The 15,328-nt window shown below is 49.4% G+C and overlaps 1 protein-coding gene across 1 annotated transcript; it reads right to left on the reverse strand.

The window, feature by feature from the left end:
• Window positions 1-1,089: 1,089 nt before the first annotated feature.
• FGF19 (fibroblast growth factor 19) lies at window positions 1,090-6,689 on the reverse strand. The gene is made up of 3 exons (XM_074275992.1): window positions 6,464-6,689; window positions 5,917-6,020; window positions 1,090-1,599 (listed from the first exon to the last, which is right to left on the reverse strand). The coding sequence occupies exons 1-3, from the start codon at window positions 6,687-6,689 to the stop codon at window positions 1,276-1,278; spliced, it is 654 nt and encodes a 217-aa protein (XP_074132093.1). The 3' UTR covers window positions 1,090-1,275.
• Window positions 6,690-15,328: the final 8,639 nt, after the last annotated feature.

Here is a 15,328-nt window from a genome sequence, read left to right on the forward strand (position 1 = left end):
AGAAGAGGAAGAAAAAGAGGAAGAAAAGGAGGAAAAGAAGAGGGGGAAGGGAAAAGAAAGAAAAAGAGGAAGAGGGGGAAAAGAAAGAAAAAGAGGAAGAGGAGGAAAGGAAGAGGAGGAGGAGGAAGGGGGAAAGAAAGAAAAAGAGCAAGAGAAGGAGGAAAGGAAGAGGAGGAGGAGGAGGAGGAGCATCTGGCCTGTGTGAAAGGAGCCCAAACACACTCTATGGGAGAGAAAAATCCTGTAGGGGCTCGATCTGGTGGCTGCTGGTCGCTGTTCCCTGGGAACTCTCTCGAGATATGCCTGAGACATCCCCAGTGACTTGGGTCAATAAGCTGCCCCAAAACTGGCTCCTATCTTTTTTGTTTCAAGCTGTGTTTACTTTGAGAAGACAGGCAGTCATGGAGCTGGGGGTGACAAGGTCTTTTCATTTCTTCCTGTCAGTAAGGTAAGCCAGGTTAAAAGAGGGAGTTAGTAGGGGGTAGGGAGGGGTGAGCAGCCTTATCTCCCAGGAGCAATCTGATGCTTAGTAGGCAGGAGAGAGAGGTCATTCACCCTCCAATTCTACCCATTCGGGCCTGAGGAGTGGGGGTGGGGCTTCCTGCAGCCTCCCTGGCTGAGGGATTTTGAGGAACCTTGGCTCCATTCCAACATGGATCCGAGGTCGGTCAAGTCCCCCCTTTCAGCTCTCAGAGTCACTGATTGGTAGCAGAAAGGAGTCTCTTTTGATCCATGGAAGGTGCCCCCGCCCAAGTGAGAGATCTGCAGGGCAGGGGGTGCCATGGAAGGTGCCCCCGCCCAAGTGAGAGATCTGCAGGGCAGGGGGTGCCATGGAAGGTGCCCCCGCCCAAGTGAGAGATCTGCAGGGCAGGGGGTGCCATGGAAGGTGCCCCCGCCCAAGTGAGAGATCTGCTGGGCAGGGGGTGCCATGGAAGGTGCCCCCACCCAAGTGAGAGATCTGCAGGGCAGGGGGTGCCATGGAAGGTGCCCCTGCTCAAGTGAGGGATCTGTTGGGCAGAGGGGAGGCCATGGAAGATGCCCCCACCCAAGTGAGAGATCTGCTGGGCAGGGGTTTGGCTGCTGCTCACTATCTTACACATGTACCATCTGGAGACGTTTTAGTATTTACAAAATGGAACCGTCACTCTCTCCAGGGACGTCTTCATCCTTCGAGACTCCCCCAGGGCAACCCCTGCTCCCCACAGCAGCCCGAGGGCCGCATGAGGCCGAGAGAAGGACCCTGGCCCCGGGTCCGAATCCTGGCAGGGGCCGAGGTTACTTCTGGAAGCTGGGGCTCTTTATAGGCGACACTTTGGAGGCAAAGCCAAAGGGGTCCATGCTATCGGTCTCTAGCGGGGAGGAAAACAGGTCCGAGTCAAAGGCGTCTCCGGGGCCCCCGGAGTCCTCGGCCTCCAGCGGGGTGGAGTTGATCATGGGCAAGAAGTGCGACAGAGGCAGGAAGTCCTTGCCTTGGAACTGCTGCCTCTGCCTGTCGCTGCACAGGGAGACTGGGAGGCCGTACTTGGGGGACAGGTACACGTTGTAGCCGTCGGGGCGGATCTGCTCCTCAAACGTGCAGTCTTCAGCGGAGAACCTCACCTAGATGGGGACACAGACCGGGTCAGAACGCCTGCGTCGTGCTGGACAGCGGCAGAGAAGGCAGGGAGCTGTCTGGGGACTGCCTGGGACGCCCACTCACTCCACGGAGAGAGTAACCGACTGGGAAACCGAGTCCCGAGGGGGGAAGGCAATTTTTGCCAAGGTCACAGAATCTGGGTTCAGGTCTGTCTTCTGCCCCTTACTAGGTGCAGGGTGTGAGAGTGTGTCCCCCATTAGGACTAGAGATCAAAAAGGCCTAAATTCAAATCCCGCCTCAGGCCCTACTGGCTGCGTGGCTCTGGACAAGCCACTTCCTCAGTTTCTTCCACTGAAGAGTGGGGATTATGGGAGCAGCTACCTCCCAAGGTTGTCCGGAGGCTCAAGGGAGGCAGCATTTGTACAGCATCTGGTGCCATTGGGCCTCTAAGGCTTCTTCCCTCCCTTCCTCGAAACCAGGGCCACAGAATCTCAAGAAGAGAATGGCTCAATGTTGTCTATCCGCCTCTGGGAAACCTAGACCTACTGATCGTCTTTGATTATTTAAAGATAACTTGATTTTTTGGGGTCATCCCAGAGGACAAAACTCAGGACAAGGGATGGTGGGTACAAAGCCATAAAGATTCCAAAGCGAGCTAAGTGAGAGCTTCCTTAAAGGGGTCTGGGTTACCCCAGGAAAGGGCTTCCCTCCTCTGGCCCTGGGGGGACTCCAAGCTGAGGAGGATGTGGAGAATCCCCCAGAGACAGAGCTGAAAGCAGCCTTATTGTCCATCAGGACTAGACCCTCCTTTTAGTCAATAAGCATATATTCAGCATGACTAAGTGCTGGGCTTTGTTCTAGTGCTGAGGATGCAGAGAACACACTCAGATACAGACACAAGCCCACTTTTCCCAGCCAGGAAGGGAAGGACCAATCCACGGTTTGAATTCAAGGCTTCCATTTCGAAGCTCCTCAGGCTTTTAAACAACATTATTCGAGACCTCACCGAGGACCCATTTTTAGAGACAAAAGTTGATCCCTGTGGTTCCCTTATAGTTTCAAGAAGCCAAGTCGTCTGAGGAGATATGGAAGGACCTGGGTTCTCAGAGGGAAGCCCTCAATCTCCTGATCCTGGCTAAGAGATCGAACCGTCAATTCCAAGGGAGAGCCACAGAGAGCCAGAGTCAGAGACAGACAGAAACAGAGACAAAGAGAGCAGAGACAACGTCCAGCGCCTGCCTCAGCCAATGTTTATAACTAAAGTGCTGGGCTCAGCAAGTTGGCGATCAGAGCCACGAGGCCCCGCAGCTCAGGGTCACTGAACTGCCGGTGATGGCTCCCAGTGAACTCTTTCAACCTGTAATAAAACATCCCCGGGGAACTTGGCAGTTCTTGGTCAGATCCCAACAGACATGAAAGAGAGCCGCTGATTAGTCCATCCTATAGTCAATCATTTCTAAAATGTCCAAGCAGACACTGAGAAGTGAATCTCAAGCTCCCCAGCCTCCCAGCCTGAGTTGGAGGGGACCCCAGACTCAGCCCTGCGCTCCCCATCTTCCACAGCATCCTCCACAAGCCTGTTTACCAACCTACAGGTTGGAGACCCTAAGAGCCGAGCCAGCTCACTCTCTTTTCAATGATCACCTCAGTATGAGTGTCAGCCCCCCTCTGTGATGTCCTCTCCAATCCGGAGCCCTAGGATGGCAGCGCTGGAAGGGAGGGACTTTGGGGGGTCTCCCAGCCCTTGGGTCCTGCCAGGAGTATTTGGTTCAGGATGTATCTAGAGAGAACAGCCAGCTGGCCTTCAGGTTCTCCAAGAGAGTTTCTTGCCCAGCTGGCAGTTACAGAGCTCAGCATCTGACATGGAAGGGGTCTCTCAGAGAAACTGAGGTCAGCACATGGGTCCAGGATTCCATGCCCCAGGCAGGGGTCAGCCAGCCTTTGACTGAGGACACCAGCAGCCTGGGGTGACCCTTGGCTTGGTAGGGAGCTCTTCCTTCCACCGAGCCTCAATCCCCTGCTTCCCCTCTCATCGTTCCTCTGACCCCAGAGACAGGAAGGTCATCCCTCCTGTAGAAAAGCCCCCCTGCCCCTCCTAGAGCACCCCTCAGGACACATTAAGGCAGATGTGTCCTCTCCCTCAGGCTTCTCTTTTACATTAGGCAGAATGAATGGGAAAAGGCTTTCCCTATTGCTCACCTGACGAATGGGGGGACATCCATGATCTTAAAGACCAAGAGAGCCCTCGATGCTGCCACTTTAAATAAATGCCTCCAGAGGAAAAACAACCGCATGGCCTGTAGAGTCCCCCTTCCCCCAGGTGCCAAATTTCTCCCCAGGGCTCCCTCCTCCTTTCTTCCCTCTGCTCCAGTCCTCTCCTCCCCTTCAAGTATTTAACTAATAAAGGTCACAAAGGGAGCCGACATCAATGGTTTCCAGCCACAAAACAGGCTGGGGACCAACATCAAAAGGCCTGCACTTGGGTCATGAAGCATCCTGGGTAGGAGCTAATCAAAGCTGGGCTCTCCTTGTATCGTCTTAGCAGGTTATGGTTCCAGCCTGGGAAGACTGGGCTAAGGTCTTCGGAAGCACAAGGGGTGGGGGGGGGCCCATTCACAGCAGGGCAAGAGGGCACCAGGGGCCCCTGACCAGCCTGCCTTGGACCACCCTTCTCAGACCTCCCACAGCCGGCAGCCATCGATGACCCCAGAAAGAGAGGAGGGTTTATAATGGCTCCCTTTGAACTCCAGCCTTTGTTGGCGGCTAATTAGGGAAGCAGCGAGCTCTGATTTTCCATGGGCCTAGCTCCTTTTCAGTGGGGGTAAGCTCTCCCACTAGGCCTGAGCTGAACAGTAAGAGGGGAGCAGTGGCAAGGCTGGCTGACAGGCCTGGAGTGTTTATTATTCTAAGATGAAGAGCCCCAGTTTGGTGGGACGGGGGGGGGGGGGCAACCGCTGGAAGCCCCAGCTTCTGGGGACAGAAGAATCGCGGAAATCTTTGAAAAACCATCCTGACAATTTGCAAGAGGCAGGATTGAAAATAGGGGGACAGGGTGAATATATAACAAAGGTGACATAATTAGCCCTCCCTTCCCGCAGCAAAGATGGGGAAGCGCTTTACATAATAATAGCCAGCATTGAAACCATGGCTTTGAAGTTTGGAACACACTTAACTCTGTGATCTCATTGGGGACTTGCAACAACTCAGCAAAGAAAGTGCTTTTCTCTCCTACACCCTCAGCCCATTTTCTTCCAGAGGAAACCGAAATTTGGAGAGCTAAGAAACAAGTCTGGAGCTCCCCCCCCCCCCAATTATCAGTAGTCACTTTCCCGAACCTGAAGGGGGCAGGGAATGTTTGGTTTCCTGCAGATCTGAGCACAGAGCCTGGGGCTTACCAGATGATGGACAGCTCCAGCTCCCCCATCCCTCGCTGCTATTATCACCCCCATTTTCTAAAGAAATCGAGGCTCAGAAAGGGAGAATGGCTAGAAAACCGTGCAGCTGGGAAGTGGCTCGGAGCTGCTGGGGCTTTTAAATTTACGATTTTATTAAAAATGCAGCAAACCCGGCTCCAACCTCGACCCCCAAGGTTCTCCAGTGGGATTTCCTGGGATGCTTAGAGAAACCAAGGAGACTTAAAGTCACAGGAAAGGACTTTCGGGGACTATCAGGGGCTCTTGCGGGCAATTAAAGCATCCGTTTTAGGATTATTTGAAGGGCTCGTTTCTGGCAGCACGCCGCAGGGACAATCACAATCTCGCTTCCGGTGCAGAAGCCACAGCTCCCGCACAAAGCCCCCGGCTCGGGGCTTTCCTGGTTTTTCGGCCCTGATTGGGAGCTGAAGCTCCAAGCCAAAGTAACACTAGCTCCTGGTTCTCAGATCTCGGGGCGGTAGTTTATCAGAACCCCTGGAAGGAGCGTCTGAGACCTTTTTCTTGCAAATAGCATCCAGCAATCCCCTCCCCCGACTAGGGCTGGAACCGGAGCCGCCAGCCTCCCAAGCTGCAGTCTGGGACCCCCGGGCTCCCCAGCCTCTTCCACACCTCCGGCAGGGCCTGGCTCCCGGCTGCTTAACACAAAGAAGCCAAATTCCTTCCCTAGCGCAGCTCCAAAGCCCGCCGAGAACTTGACATCCCTAATCTCTTTAGCGCTTCCCAGAGTCTCCAGGGAGTCAGTATCACAATTTTGCAGGTGAGGAAACTGAGGCTCGCAGCCCTCTAGTAGTTTGGAGCCCAGGGTCACACAGAGAGAGAGGAGCCGATAGCCCCAGCCCCGCCATTGGAGAGCCCGGGGAGCCAGTTACCCAAGCCCACGAGGGTCTTTCTGGGGATTTGATTTACCGATCCCTGGAGCCTCCCGGAGTCTCCCATGCACAGGTACCGAGAGCTGCGGACGCCCTTGATCGCCACGATCTGACGCGCTACCGCCTTGATCTCCAACAAACCTGAGCAAAAAGGAGACAGGTGAGCAGGGGGAGGGGGGGAGGAGTAGGGGAGAGCGCCCCGACGGGGCGTCCGAACGCAGCCCACAGGCGGGGAGACCGCGCGGCCTCAACCCAGGCTGCTGATGGAAGCGTGTGAGGGGAGTGGCGGGGACGGATGCGGCGCCACCCGCCAGAAGCCAAGGCTATCCCGGGAGCAGGACGGAGGAGCGCCCGCCGCTGGGCCCGGAGGATCGGGGCAGAGAGCCCTGCGGTCTGCTGGAGAGCCTGGACCGGCGCCCCGGGGGCTTTCGTCTGGAGGGAGGAGGGAGGGAGGGAGGGTCTGGAGTTCCCAGGAAGGGCTAGCAAGCACAGCCAAGCGTGTGCAGAGAAATTCACGTACACGCGTTCTCTCTCTCCCACGCGCGCGCGCGCACACTCACCCACACTCGGGCTCAGCAACTTACTCAGCGCGCTCTGACTCCGGCTGCCGTCCACGCGGCCGTCGCGGTGGATCCGCAGGAAGAAGCTGGCCGGCCCGTGCCGGTTGGCGGTGTAGAGGTGCCGCGCACGGATGGGGTCCCCCCAGCCGTAGTAGACGTGCGGGCCGGCGTCCACCAGCGGCCGGGCGCGCACCGTCGGGGCCATCCAGAGCGCAACCACGGTGAGCAGAGGAGTCAGCAGCAGGGCCATGGCGCAGCCGGCGGGAGCTCGGGCCGGGGCTCTCCAAGCCGCCGCTGTGGCACACGGAGCGCTGGGCACGACCCGCGCGGGCACCCCAGGCACGCGGCCGGTTCTTCCCGACGGGCGGACAGAAGGAACCAAGGCGCTGGGATGCGGAGGAAGAAGAGAACCGAGCGGCTGCAGGTGTTCACGCCTTTTATAGGGCTCCTTATCTGCCCATTGATGAGGTTTCTGCAACTATAGCTAGAGCATTTCATACCAGGGTCAAATCTCAGGGGGTCAGTCCACACCCAAATCCACTGGCGACTTTTTCACACACACACACACGTACCGCCCGCACCCCCCCACGCGCGGGGACTGGCCTTCTCTTCCCCCCCCCCCCAGTCCTTTGGGCTCCGCCCCCAGCCGGCCCTCCCACACAGGCCGTTGCAGTGGGGATGGGCGGTGTGGGGGGAGGAGGCTAGAAAGGAAGGAGGGAGAGCAACGGAAGAGGGGAAAGGGGAAGCAGGGAGAGGAAGACAAGGAGGAGAGGAGATAAAGAAGGAGAGAAGGAGGAAAAGAAATAAGAAGGGAGGGAGAAAGGGGGGAGGAAAGGGAGAGAACAAAGGAGGGAAGGAAGGAGGGAAGAAGAAAAGGAGAAACGGAAAGACTTGCTGACTGGCTGGCTCCTGGAGGCCCAGTTGTGGGTAACAAACAGTCTGCCTGCCGAGAGAAGAGAAGCTTATGGGAAGGTTGGATGTCTGAGATTGTCCAGAGGGCAAACTGGGGAGCTCAAATCCAGAGAGAGAAGGATGGCTGCCGTCTCCTCGGCCCTGCCTCCCCCCCAGCACCCCGTACCTTCCTCTACCACTCCCCTGGTGGACCACAACAAAGGAAAGCTGGCAGGGCCCAGGTGGGATGGAGATGTGGCTGGAAAGGGCTTAGACAGGGAGGAAAGGACAGGGACATCTTGGGCAAGGGCCTTTCTCTTCCCAGGCATTTGGCTGGGAATCCATAAACCCAAAACCCAAACCACAGGAACATAAACCCAAAGAGTGGTCAGTCATCCATCTGGACACCAAAGGTCCCGAGGAGCCTCCGATTACCGACACTCTGCTACTTCATCTGGCAATTGGATTTTAGAAAGTCCCCCTTAGGAACTCAGTTAATTAGAGAGAACTCCTTAAAATTAAGGAGAGGAGAGGAGACAAGAGAGGATGAGACAGAGAGAGAGAGGAGAGAGAGAGAGAGAGAGAGAGAGAGAGAGAGAGAGAGAGAGAGAGAGAGAGAGAGAGAGAGAGAGAGAGACAGAGACAGAAAGAGAGACAGAGACAGAGAGAGACAGAGACAGAGACAGAGAGACAGACAGAGACAGAGACAGAAAGAGAGAGAGAGAGACAGAGAGAGAGACAGAGAGAGAGAGAGAGAGAGAGAGAGACAGAGACAGAGACAGAGACAGAGAGACAGAGGCAGAGACAGAAAGAGACAGAAAGAGACAGAGACAGAGAGACAGAGAGAGACAGAGAAAGAGAGAGACAGAGAGAGACAGAGACAGGGACAGAGACAGAGAGACAGAGACAGAGAGACAGACAGAGACAGAGACAGAAAGAGAGAGAGACAGAGAGACAGAGAGAGACAGAGAAAGAGAGAGACAGAGAGAGACAGAGACAGAGAGAGACAGAGACAGAGACAGAGAGACAGAGACAGACAGAGAGACAGAGACAGAGACAGAAAAAGAGAGAGAGAGAGAAAGAGAGAGAGAGAGAGAGAGAGAGAGAGAGAGAGAGAGAGAGAGAGAGAGAGAGAGAGAGAGAGAGAGAGAGAGAGAGAATAGAAGGAAATGGCCTCCCGGACATTGGAATCCCAGCTATCAGGTATCACCTTGGAAGTGACACAATATCTTGGAGTCCCAATTACCCTCTTGACAAAATGGCATCAGTGATAGCTGGGCTGTGATGTCTTTGGGAGCAATCACTTAGAGAGGCAAGCTCACATTTATTTATTAAGCTCTCACTGTGTGTCAGGCACTCTGCTAAGGGATGGCCATTATTAGTCATGCAACCTTTTCTGCTTACACTGCCCCCTTCCCCTGCCTGGCATCCCACCTCTGCCCAGGCACAAGCGAAGCTTTGACCGAAGTTGGCTTCAGGGAAGGGGAGGGGGGCCCTTCCCATTCAGAAACGCTTGGCCACTTTCCTCCTAAACAGCTTGCTGGGGTTGATCCCCCTCTCCATTCTTTCTCTTTTCTTTGGCTCGTGGGCTGCAAAGGGTAGCCACCTTGGGCAGCTGAGGACAGATTCCTTCCTTTTCAAACTGGCTCCAAAACTCGGGTCCCTCCCAACCATTTGGAACATGACCACTAGATGGCACACCATCCTCAGGTTGGGGCCCCTCTGTCCTTCACGGCCAGCCTGGATCCTCAGAATCCATCCTCTGACGGGCTCTCCCAGCTAGATGGGATTGCAAGGAGTTAGACCCTTGAGTCAACCCCCTCCCCAAGAAGTGGCCATTTAGTCTCTGCCTATAGTCTCTGGATCTACCCTCAGAAAGAGAGACACTCAAACCTCATCTCTTCAGGCAGATTTTTTTTAATTGGTTAAGACACTTTAAAATCTCTATTTATTCTTGGGCTACTTGCCTCCATTGAAAATGGAGGAAACTACTTGCCTTCAGCTCCAACACCTGCTGCTGCACAGGTCCTCCATGATGTCCCCAGGAGGCTAATACTCTCCTCTAGAAATTAATCGTATCTGTCTCCTCTCTGAAAGTTCCTCATCTGTAAATCATCATCAATGATGGTTCCTCATCTGTAAAATGAGCTGGAGAAGGAAATGGCCGACTACCTCAGTCTCTCTGCAAAGAAAATCCCCAATGGGGTGGCAAAGAGTAGGACATGACTGAAAAACAAAAGATATTTTCTTTTCCATTACATATTGTTTTCTACAATATAAGTTTCTTGAGGGAGGGCCTATGATCTTTTCTTTTTAGATCTCCAGCACAGTATCAAGCACCTGATAGATGCTTGCTTGAATGAATGAATGAATGAATGGACATTAGGAGTAGTTGAAAACTACTCTAATGAAAAAACAGCTCTCAGAAGAAGGAATTTGTGATATTAAACTCATAGAATGAAGATGTGGAAAGGAAATTTAGAAATCAACTGTTTCAAACATCTCATTTTACAGATTGGGAAACTGAAACTAGAGACTGGGTAACTTGTCCAAGATTACATAAACTCCATAGTAAAACCAGGGCAAGAGTGCAGGTCCCCGGACTTCTGGCTTCTCCACTGCATCATGAGAAAGGACATCATGGGAAATGTAAATTACTGGACTCTGACCTATATTAGGGTTTGAGCTTGTGTCCCTCTTCCTCTGGCATAGATCTCTACCTCTCCTTTGTCCAATGGGAGGTGATGAATCATCATTCTTTTTTTTAATTAAGGTTTTTTATTTTCAAAATACATGCATGATAATCTTCAACATTCACCCTTGCAAAACCTTGTGTTCCAAATTTTTTCCCTCCCATTCCTTCCCCTAGACCGCAAGTAATCCAATATATGTTAAATGTGTGCAATTCTTCTATACATGTTTCTATAATTATCAGGCTTCACAAGAAAAATCAGATCAAAAAAGAAAAAAATGAGAAATAAAATTCAAAACAAAAAGAGTGAAAATACTATGTTGTAATCCACCCCCAGTTCCCACAGTCCTCTCTGGGTGAAGATGGCTCTCTTCACCACAAGATCATTGGAACTGGCTCCCATCCTCTCATTGTTGAGGAGAGCTATGCCCATCAGAATGGATCATGGTAGAGTCTTGCTGTTTTTGTGTACAATGATCTCCTGGTTCTACTCATTTCACTTAACATCATTATCATGCTTAAAGCACCATTTACCCATGAACTTACCCATGAACTAACATTAAGATTCACAAGGTGTGTTTTCCAAAACTGTCTTGTGAGATAAGTATTTCAAGCTGGCAGAGATCTCAAAGGACATCAAGTCCAACACTTCCATTAAAAATAAGAAATTACGAGATCATAAATAAATTAGAGGAACATAGGATAGTTTACCTCTCAGACTTGTGGAGGAGGAAGGAATTTGTGTCCAAAGGAGAACTAGAGATCATTATTGATCACAAAATGGAAAATTCTGATTACATCAAATTAAAAATAAGAAATTGAGAATTTCTAGTAGAAATCAGATTCAATTGGTTACACAGGAATGATCACATCTAATCAATCATACAACCCTTCCTACCTTTGGATGGCGTCTTTTGTTGTTATTCTGAAGGTCTGGGAGATTTCTTTGTTTGTGTTTTTTAATTCCAAACTTATCTAGTAAAGTGAATATTCCCAAGTACTTTGTTCAATAGGATTAAAAAAAAAAAAAAAAAACAGATTGCTGATGAAGCTGCTTTTTTCCCCTTTTCTTTTTCCTTTCCCCTCCCCCCCTTTTTTTTGCAATCAAGCAAAGCCAATTCCCACTTCAGCTGGAGCTGAAAGGTTTTATCTTATTCTACAAAGAGTCTGAGCAGCAGGCTTCAGACATCAGTCCTCCAGAACAGGGGTTGCTCATTGCACTGATCTGATTTCAGAGGAGCTTTTCCTTAGTGACAGAAGCACAGGGCTACCCCATCAAGAAGCTGCTGTTCTCTACAAGCAAAGGAGCTCAAGAGAAACAGGAGGTGCACAATCCCAGGGCCTTCTCTCCTCCCAAATGTTCACGCAGATTCTTTGTGCCCAGCCTATGGTAAAACCTTTGGAGCTCACACTGGTCTGATCAGCCACAGTTGGAAACACAACATAGTAATGTCATCTGCCCTCTGAGCATGAAGGACAACAGCCAATCCTCATTCTCATTTTTACTCTGAATCCATTAGAAGCGTCTTCCCAGATTTCTCAGAAACTGTTCCTTTGATCATTTCTGTTAACACAATATTAATTTGGTTACATTCATATACCATAACTTGGCCAGCCATTCTCCAATAAATATACTCGTTTCTAGCATTTGCCGCCCTCAGAAGAGCTGCTGGCAATATTTGGGCACACGGGGGACCATTTCCTCCTTCTTTGTTCTCTTTGGGAATCTTTGGATCAAAGAGTACGAGTGGTTTAGATCTTCAAGGAGATCTCAGACATGGCTCAGAACTGCTATGAAAGGCCAGGATAGGAAGCCTGCCTTCCTGAAAGCTTTCCTAGGGGAGTGGGCACCTGTCACCTTACCTTCCTGCCTTTCCCCAGATGGGCCTGGTTAAAGTAGTCCTGGCCACTTGGGCCCCACAGAAGCTGTGCCCATTGCTCAAGTTGGCCACTCCCCAAAGGCGTCAGATTGGGTTTCCAAAATCAAAGGCAAATATGTTCAGGGCTGACATCAGACAAGAGGAGGTTGCTGTTGGGGACCCTGATGCATTTCAATGAGCAGAAGCAAAATTACCACAATAGTCAATGACTGGGCATTAATAACCAGGCAGGCAGAAGTGTCACCATGGAAAATCTTTGTGAAAAATACCTGGAACCCACCAGTGAGCTTCAGTCTTTCAGTGAAGCTTCTGAATCATTATGTCCCTCCTCTCCCCCAGTCCCCTGTGGTTTTAAATCAATGGTGGCCCGATTAAACTTAATTGCTCTCCGCCTGGCAGCTTTGGTTTTTCACAGGTCCTTGGTGAAGGAGCAGAAGGGCATTGCTGTGAGAGGCAGCTCACAGAAGGATGCACTCTGTAGGAATCTGGCAGGACTCAAGAGAGGCAGTGGATGAGACTCAGCTCCTGCGGATGCCCACCTCCTTTGTTTGAAGGCCGCCCCTTGCTCTCTTGGGGCAGCTCTGCTGGGTAGGAGCAGTCCCAGCGGCTGCCCCTCTCTCTCTGCATCTTCCCCTAGAAGGTTCTGCCTTCTGGGAGCCAAATTCATCCCTTCTCCACCGGACAGTGCAATACGTCCATTAAAAATGAAGAAACTGAGGTCAGCACATGTGCAAAAGTGTTTGTGGCAGCCCTTTTTGGAGTGGCTAGAAACTGGAAACTGAGGGGATGCCCATCAGGTGGGGAGTGGCTGAATAAATTGTGGGATATGAATGTTATAGAATATTACTGTTCTATTAGAAATGATCAGCAGGAGGATTTCAGAGAGGTCTGGAGAGACTTGTATGAACTAATGCTGAGTGAAGTGAATAGAACCAGGAGATCATTGTACATGGCAACAACAAGATTATATGATGATGGACGAGGCTCTCTTTAACAATGAGATGATTCAAACCAGTTCCAGTTGTTCAGCAAAGACAATCAGCTACATCCAAAAAGAGAACCATGGGATCAGAGTGTGGAACACAACATAGCATTCTCACTCTTTCTGTTGTTGTTTACTTGCATTTTGTAAATATTTACAGTTACCTTGCTATTCAAGAAAAATCAGATCAAGAAGGAAGAAAAAAATCGAGAAAGAAAACAATATATGTTAAATCCGAGATAACTGTATAAATATGTATCATATGTGTATACATATTTATACAGTTATCTCGGATTTAACATATATTGTAACATAATTAACATGTATTGGACTACCTGCCATCTAGGGGATAGGGTAAGGGAAAGGAGGGGAAAAATTGGAACAGAAAGTTTTACAGGGGTTAGTGTTGTAAAATTACCCATGCATATGTTTTGTTAATAAAAAGCTTTAATTAAAAAAAAAGGGAAAAAAAGAAAAATAAAAAAATAAAAATAAATTTTAAAAAGGGGAAAAAAAGAAACTGAGGTCAGAGTGGTCATACAAGCCCATTTCCTGCTGGAGTCAGAGGAAGAAACTGTTAAGAATCAGAGTTAAAATTTTTTTATTTAAAAAACAAATGGAATTTTAAAAAAACACAAAAATTTAAGGAAAGAATCAGAGGACCATCAAAGTTATCTCTTTCACATATTTCAAAGAATACTATATAATTTTGACATGTGCTTGGGAAATATCTGGTTGGAATAAAGCCTTTAAGGCATTTGCCTCTTCTGAAACAAGTTCTTTTAGTAGCAAATTTCTGGTACAACAGAAGTTGAGTGCACCAGCTACAATTATCTTTATGTTTTGTTTTTTCTTATGCTCATTACGAGCATTGCAAAGGAAGAGGACCAATGGTGTTTTGCAGTAGAGTGTTGCTTTTAGCTTCATTCCTTCCTCAAATCATACTAGAAGATTGAGTCTCCTGGGGGGCAACTTGCCCAGTTTCAAGGAACTCTGTAGTTGGAACTTCTGACTATAGTTTCTAAGCCCCCACTAATGTGTCCAACTCTCCATATTAACCAGAGGATGCGATTAGCTAAAAGCAAAAGCATCTATTGAAATGGAATATTTATGCTGAGTGAAACGAGCAGAACTAGGGGATCATGATACACTTCAACAATGATACTGTATGAGGATGGATTCTGATGGGAGTGGAAATCTTCAACATAGAGAAGAGCTAATTGAATTCCAATGGATCAATGATGGACAGAATCAACTACATGCAGAAAAGGAACACTGGGAAAGGAGTGTAAACTGTGAGTATTTTTTTTGGTTTGGTTTTGTTTCTCTTCCCAGATTATTTTTACCTTGTGAATACAATCCTTCCTTTGCAACAACAACAACAAAATTCGGTTCTGCACATATATATTGTACTTAAGATATACTATAAGATATTTAATATGTATGGGAATGCCTGCCATCCAGGGGAGGGGGTGGAGGGAAGGAGGGAATAAACTCGGAACAGAAGGGAGTACAAGGGATAATGTTGTAAAAAAAAAAAAAAATACCTATGCATATGTACTGTCAAAGAAAATGTTATAATTATAAAATTAATTTTAAAAAAGGAAAAAGAAGAAAAAAAAGAAATGGAATATTTATAGAAAGAAAAAGCAATCAAAAGTCTCCAGTAGAAACAGTAGAAACTCTTCCACAAATACAGCATCATGAGGAAGAATGGATTCAGATTCCCTTAGAATTCTTGTGAGGAGGTCTCTACACTTCTAGTATGACTGCGCCCCCTGGTGCTCAAGAGACCTGCTGTCCTACTGATGGTCCAGTACATGAGAACTCATGTGCCCAATGATGTGCAGGATCCAAAAGTGTTTCCTTTTTAAAATTATTGATACTTTTTGTTTTCCTAGCTCTGCAATTTCCACATATATCCCTTCATCACCCCTCAAGTGAGTCCTCTGTTATCACAAAGAGAAAGGGAGGAAGGAAGAAGGAAGAAAGAACAAAAGAAAGGAAGAAAAAGTGAGAAAGGGAAGAAGGGAGGGAGGAAAGGAGGAAAAATGAAAAAAAAAAAGAGAAAGGAGGAAAAGAAAAGGAAGGAAGGAAGAGGAAGAAAAAAGATAAAATGATTTCCAGGTGAAATGCGCTGGTGTGGGAAAGCCCATGTCAGGTATGTAGAAGAGAGGTGGGACTAGATGCCTCAGAGCTGTCCCATAACTCTCCAGTTCTCTGCTTCTTGGGCGGCCAGAGCTGGGGCTCCCCACAGGACATCAAAAAACATCAGAATCTTGAAGCCCCCAGAGATGGTCCCAGAGCAGAGCCCGAGGTTCAGAGGGGCCTCAGTGAATGAGCAGCCTGCCCTCTCCTAGCCATGGAACCAGTTCCAGGAAAAGTAGCATCTGTATTGTGTGGAGGGACCTAGTGGAGGGTCTCCACATGCTGGGACCGATTTT

Source organism: Sminthopsis crassicaudata, chromosome 6 (assembly GCF_048593235.1).
Source record: "Sminthopsis crassicaudata isolate SCR6 chromosome 6, ASM4859323v1, whole genome shotgun sequence".
Taxonomy (NCBI): domain Eukaryota; kingdom Metazoa; phylum Chordata; class Mammalia; order Dasyuromorphia; family Dasyuridae; genus Sminthopsis; species Sminthopsis crassicaudata.

What these genes read in the sequence shown, in the direction of transcription:
- FGF19 (XM_074275992.1), bottom strand. Translation starts at nt 6,689, where the DNA reads ATGGCCCTGCTGCTGACTCCTCTGCTCACCGTGGTTGCGCTCTGGATG. An exon ending in CCGGAGTCAGAGCGCGCTGA is followed by an intron (nt 6,021 to 6,463) that starts GTAAGTTGCTGA and finishes CTTTTTGCTCAG; the next exon opens with GTTTGTTGGAGATCAAGGCG. An exon ending in CCGGGAGGCTCCAGGGATCG is followed by an intron (nt 1,600 to 5,916) that starts GTAAATCAAATC and finishes GTCCCCATCTAG; the next exon opens with GTGAGGTTCTCCGCTGAAGA.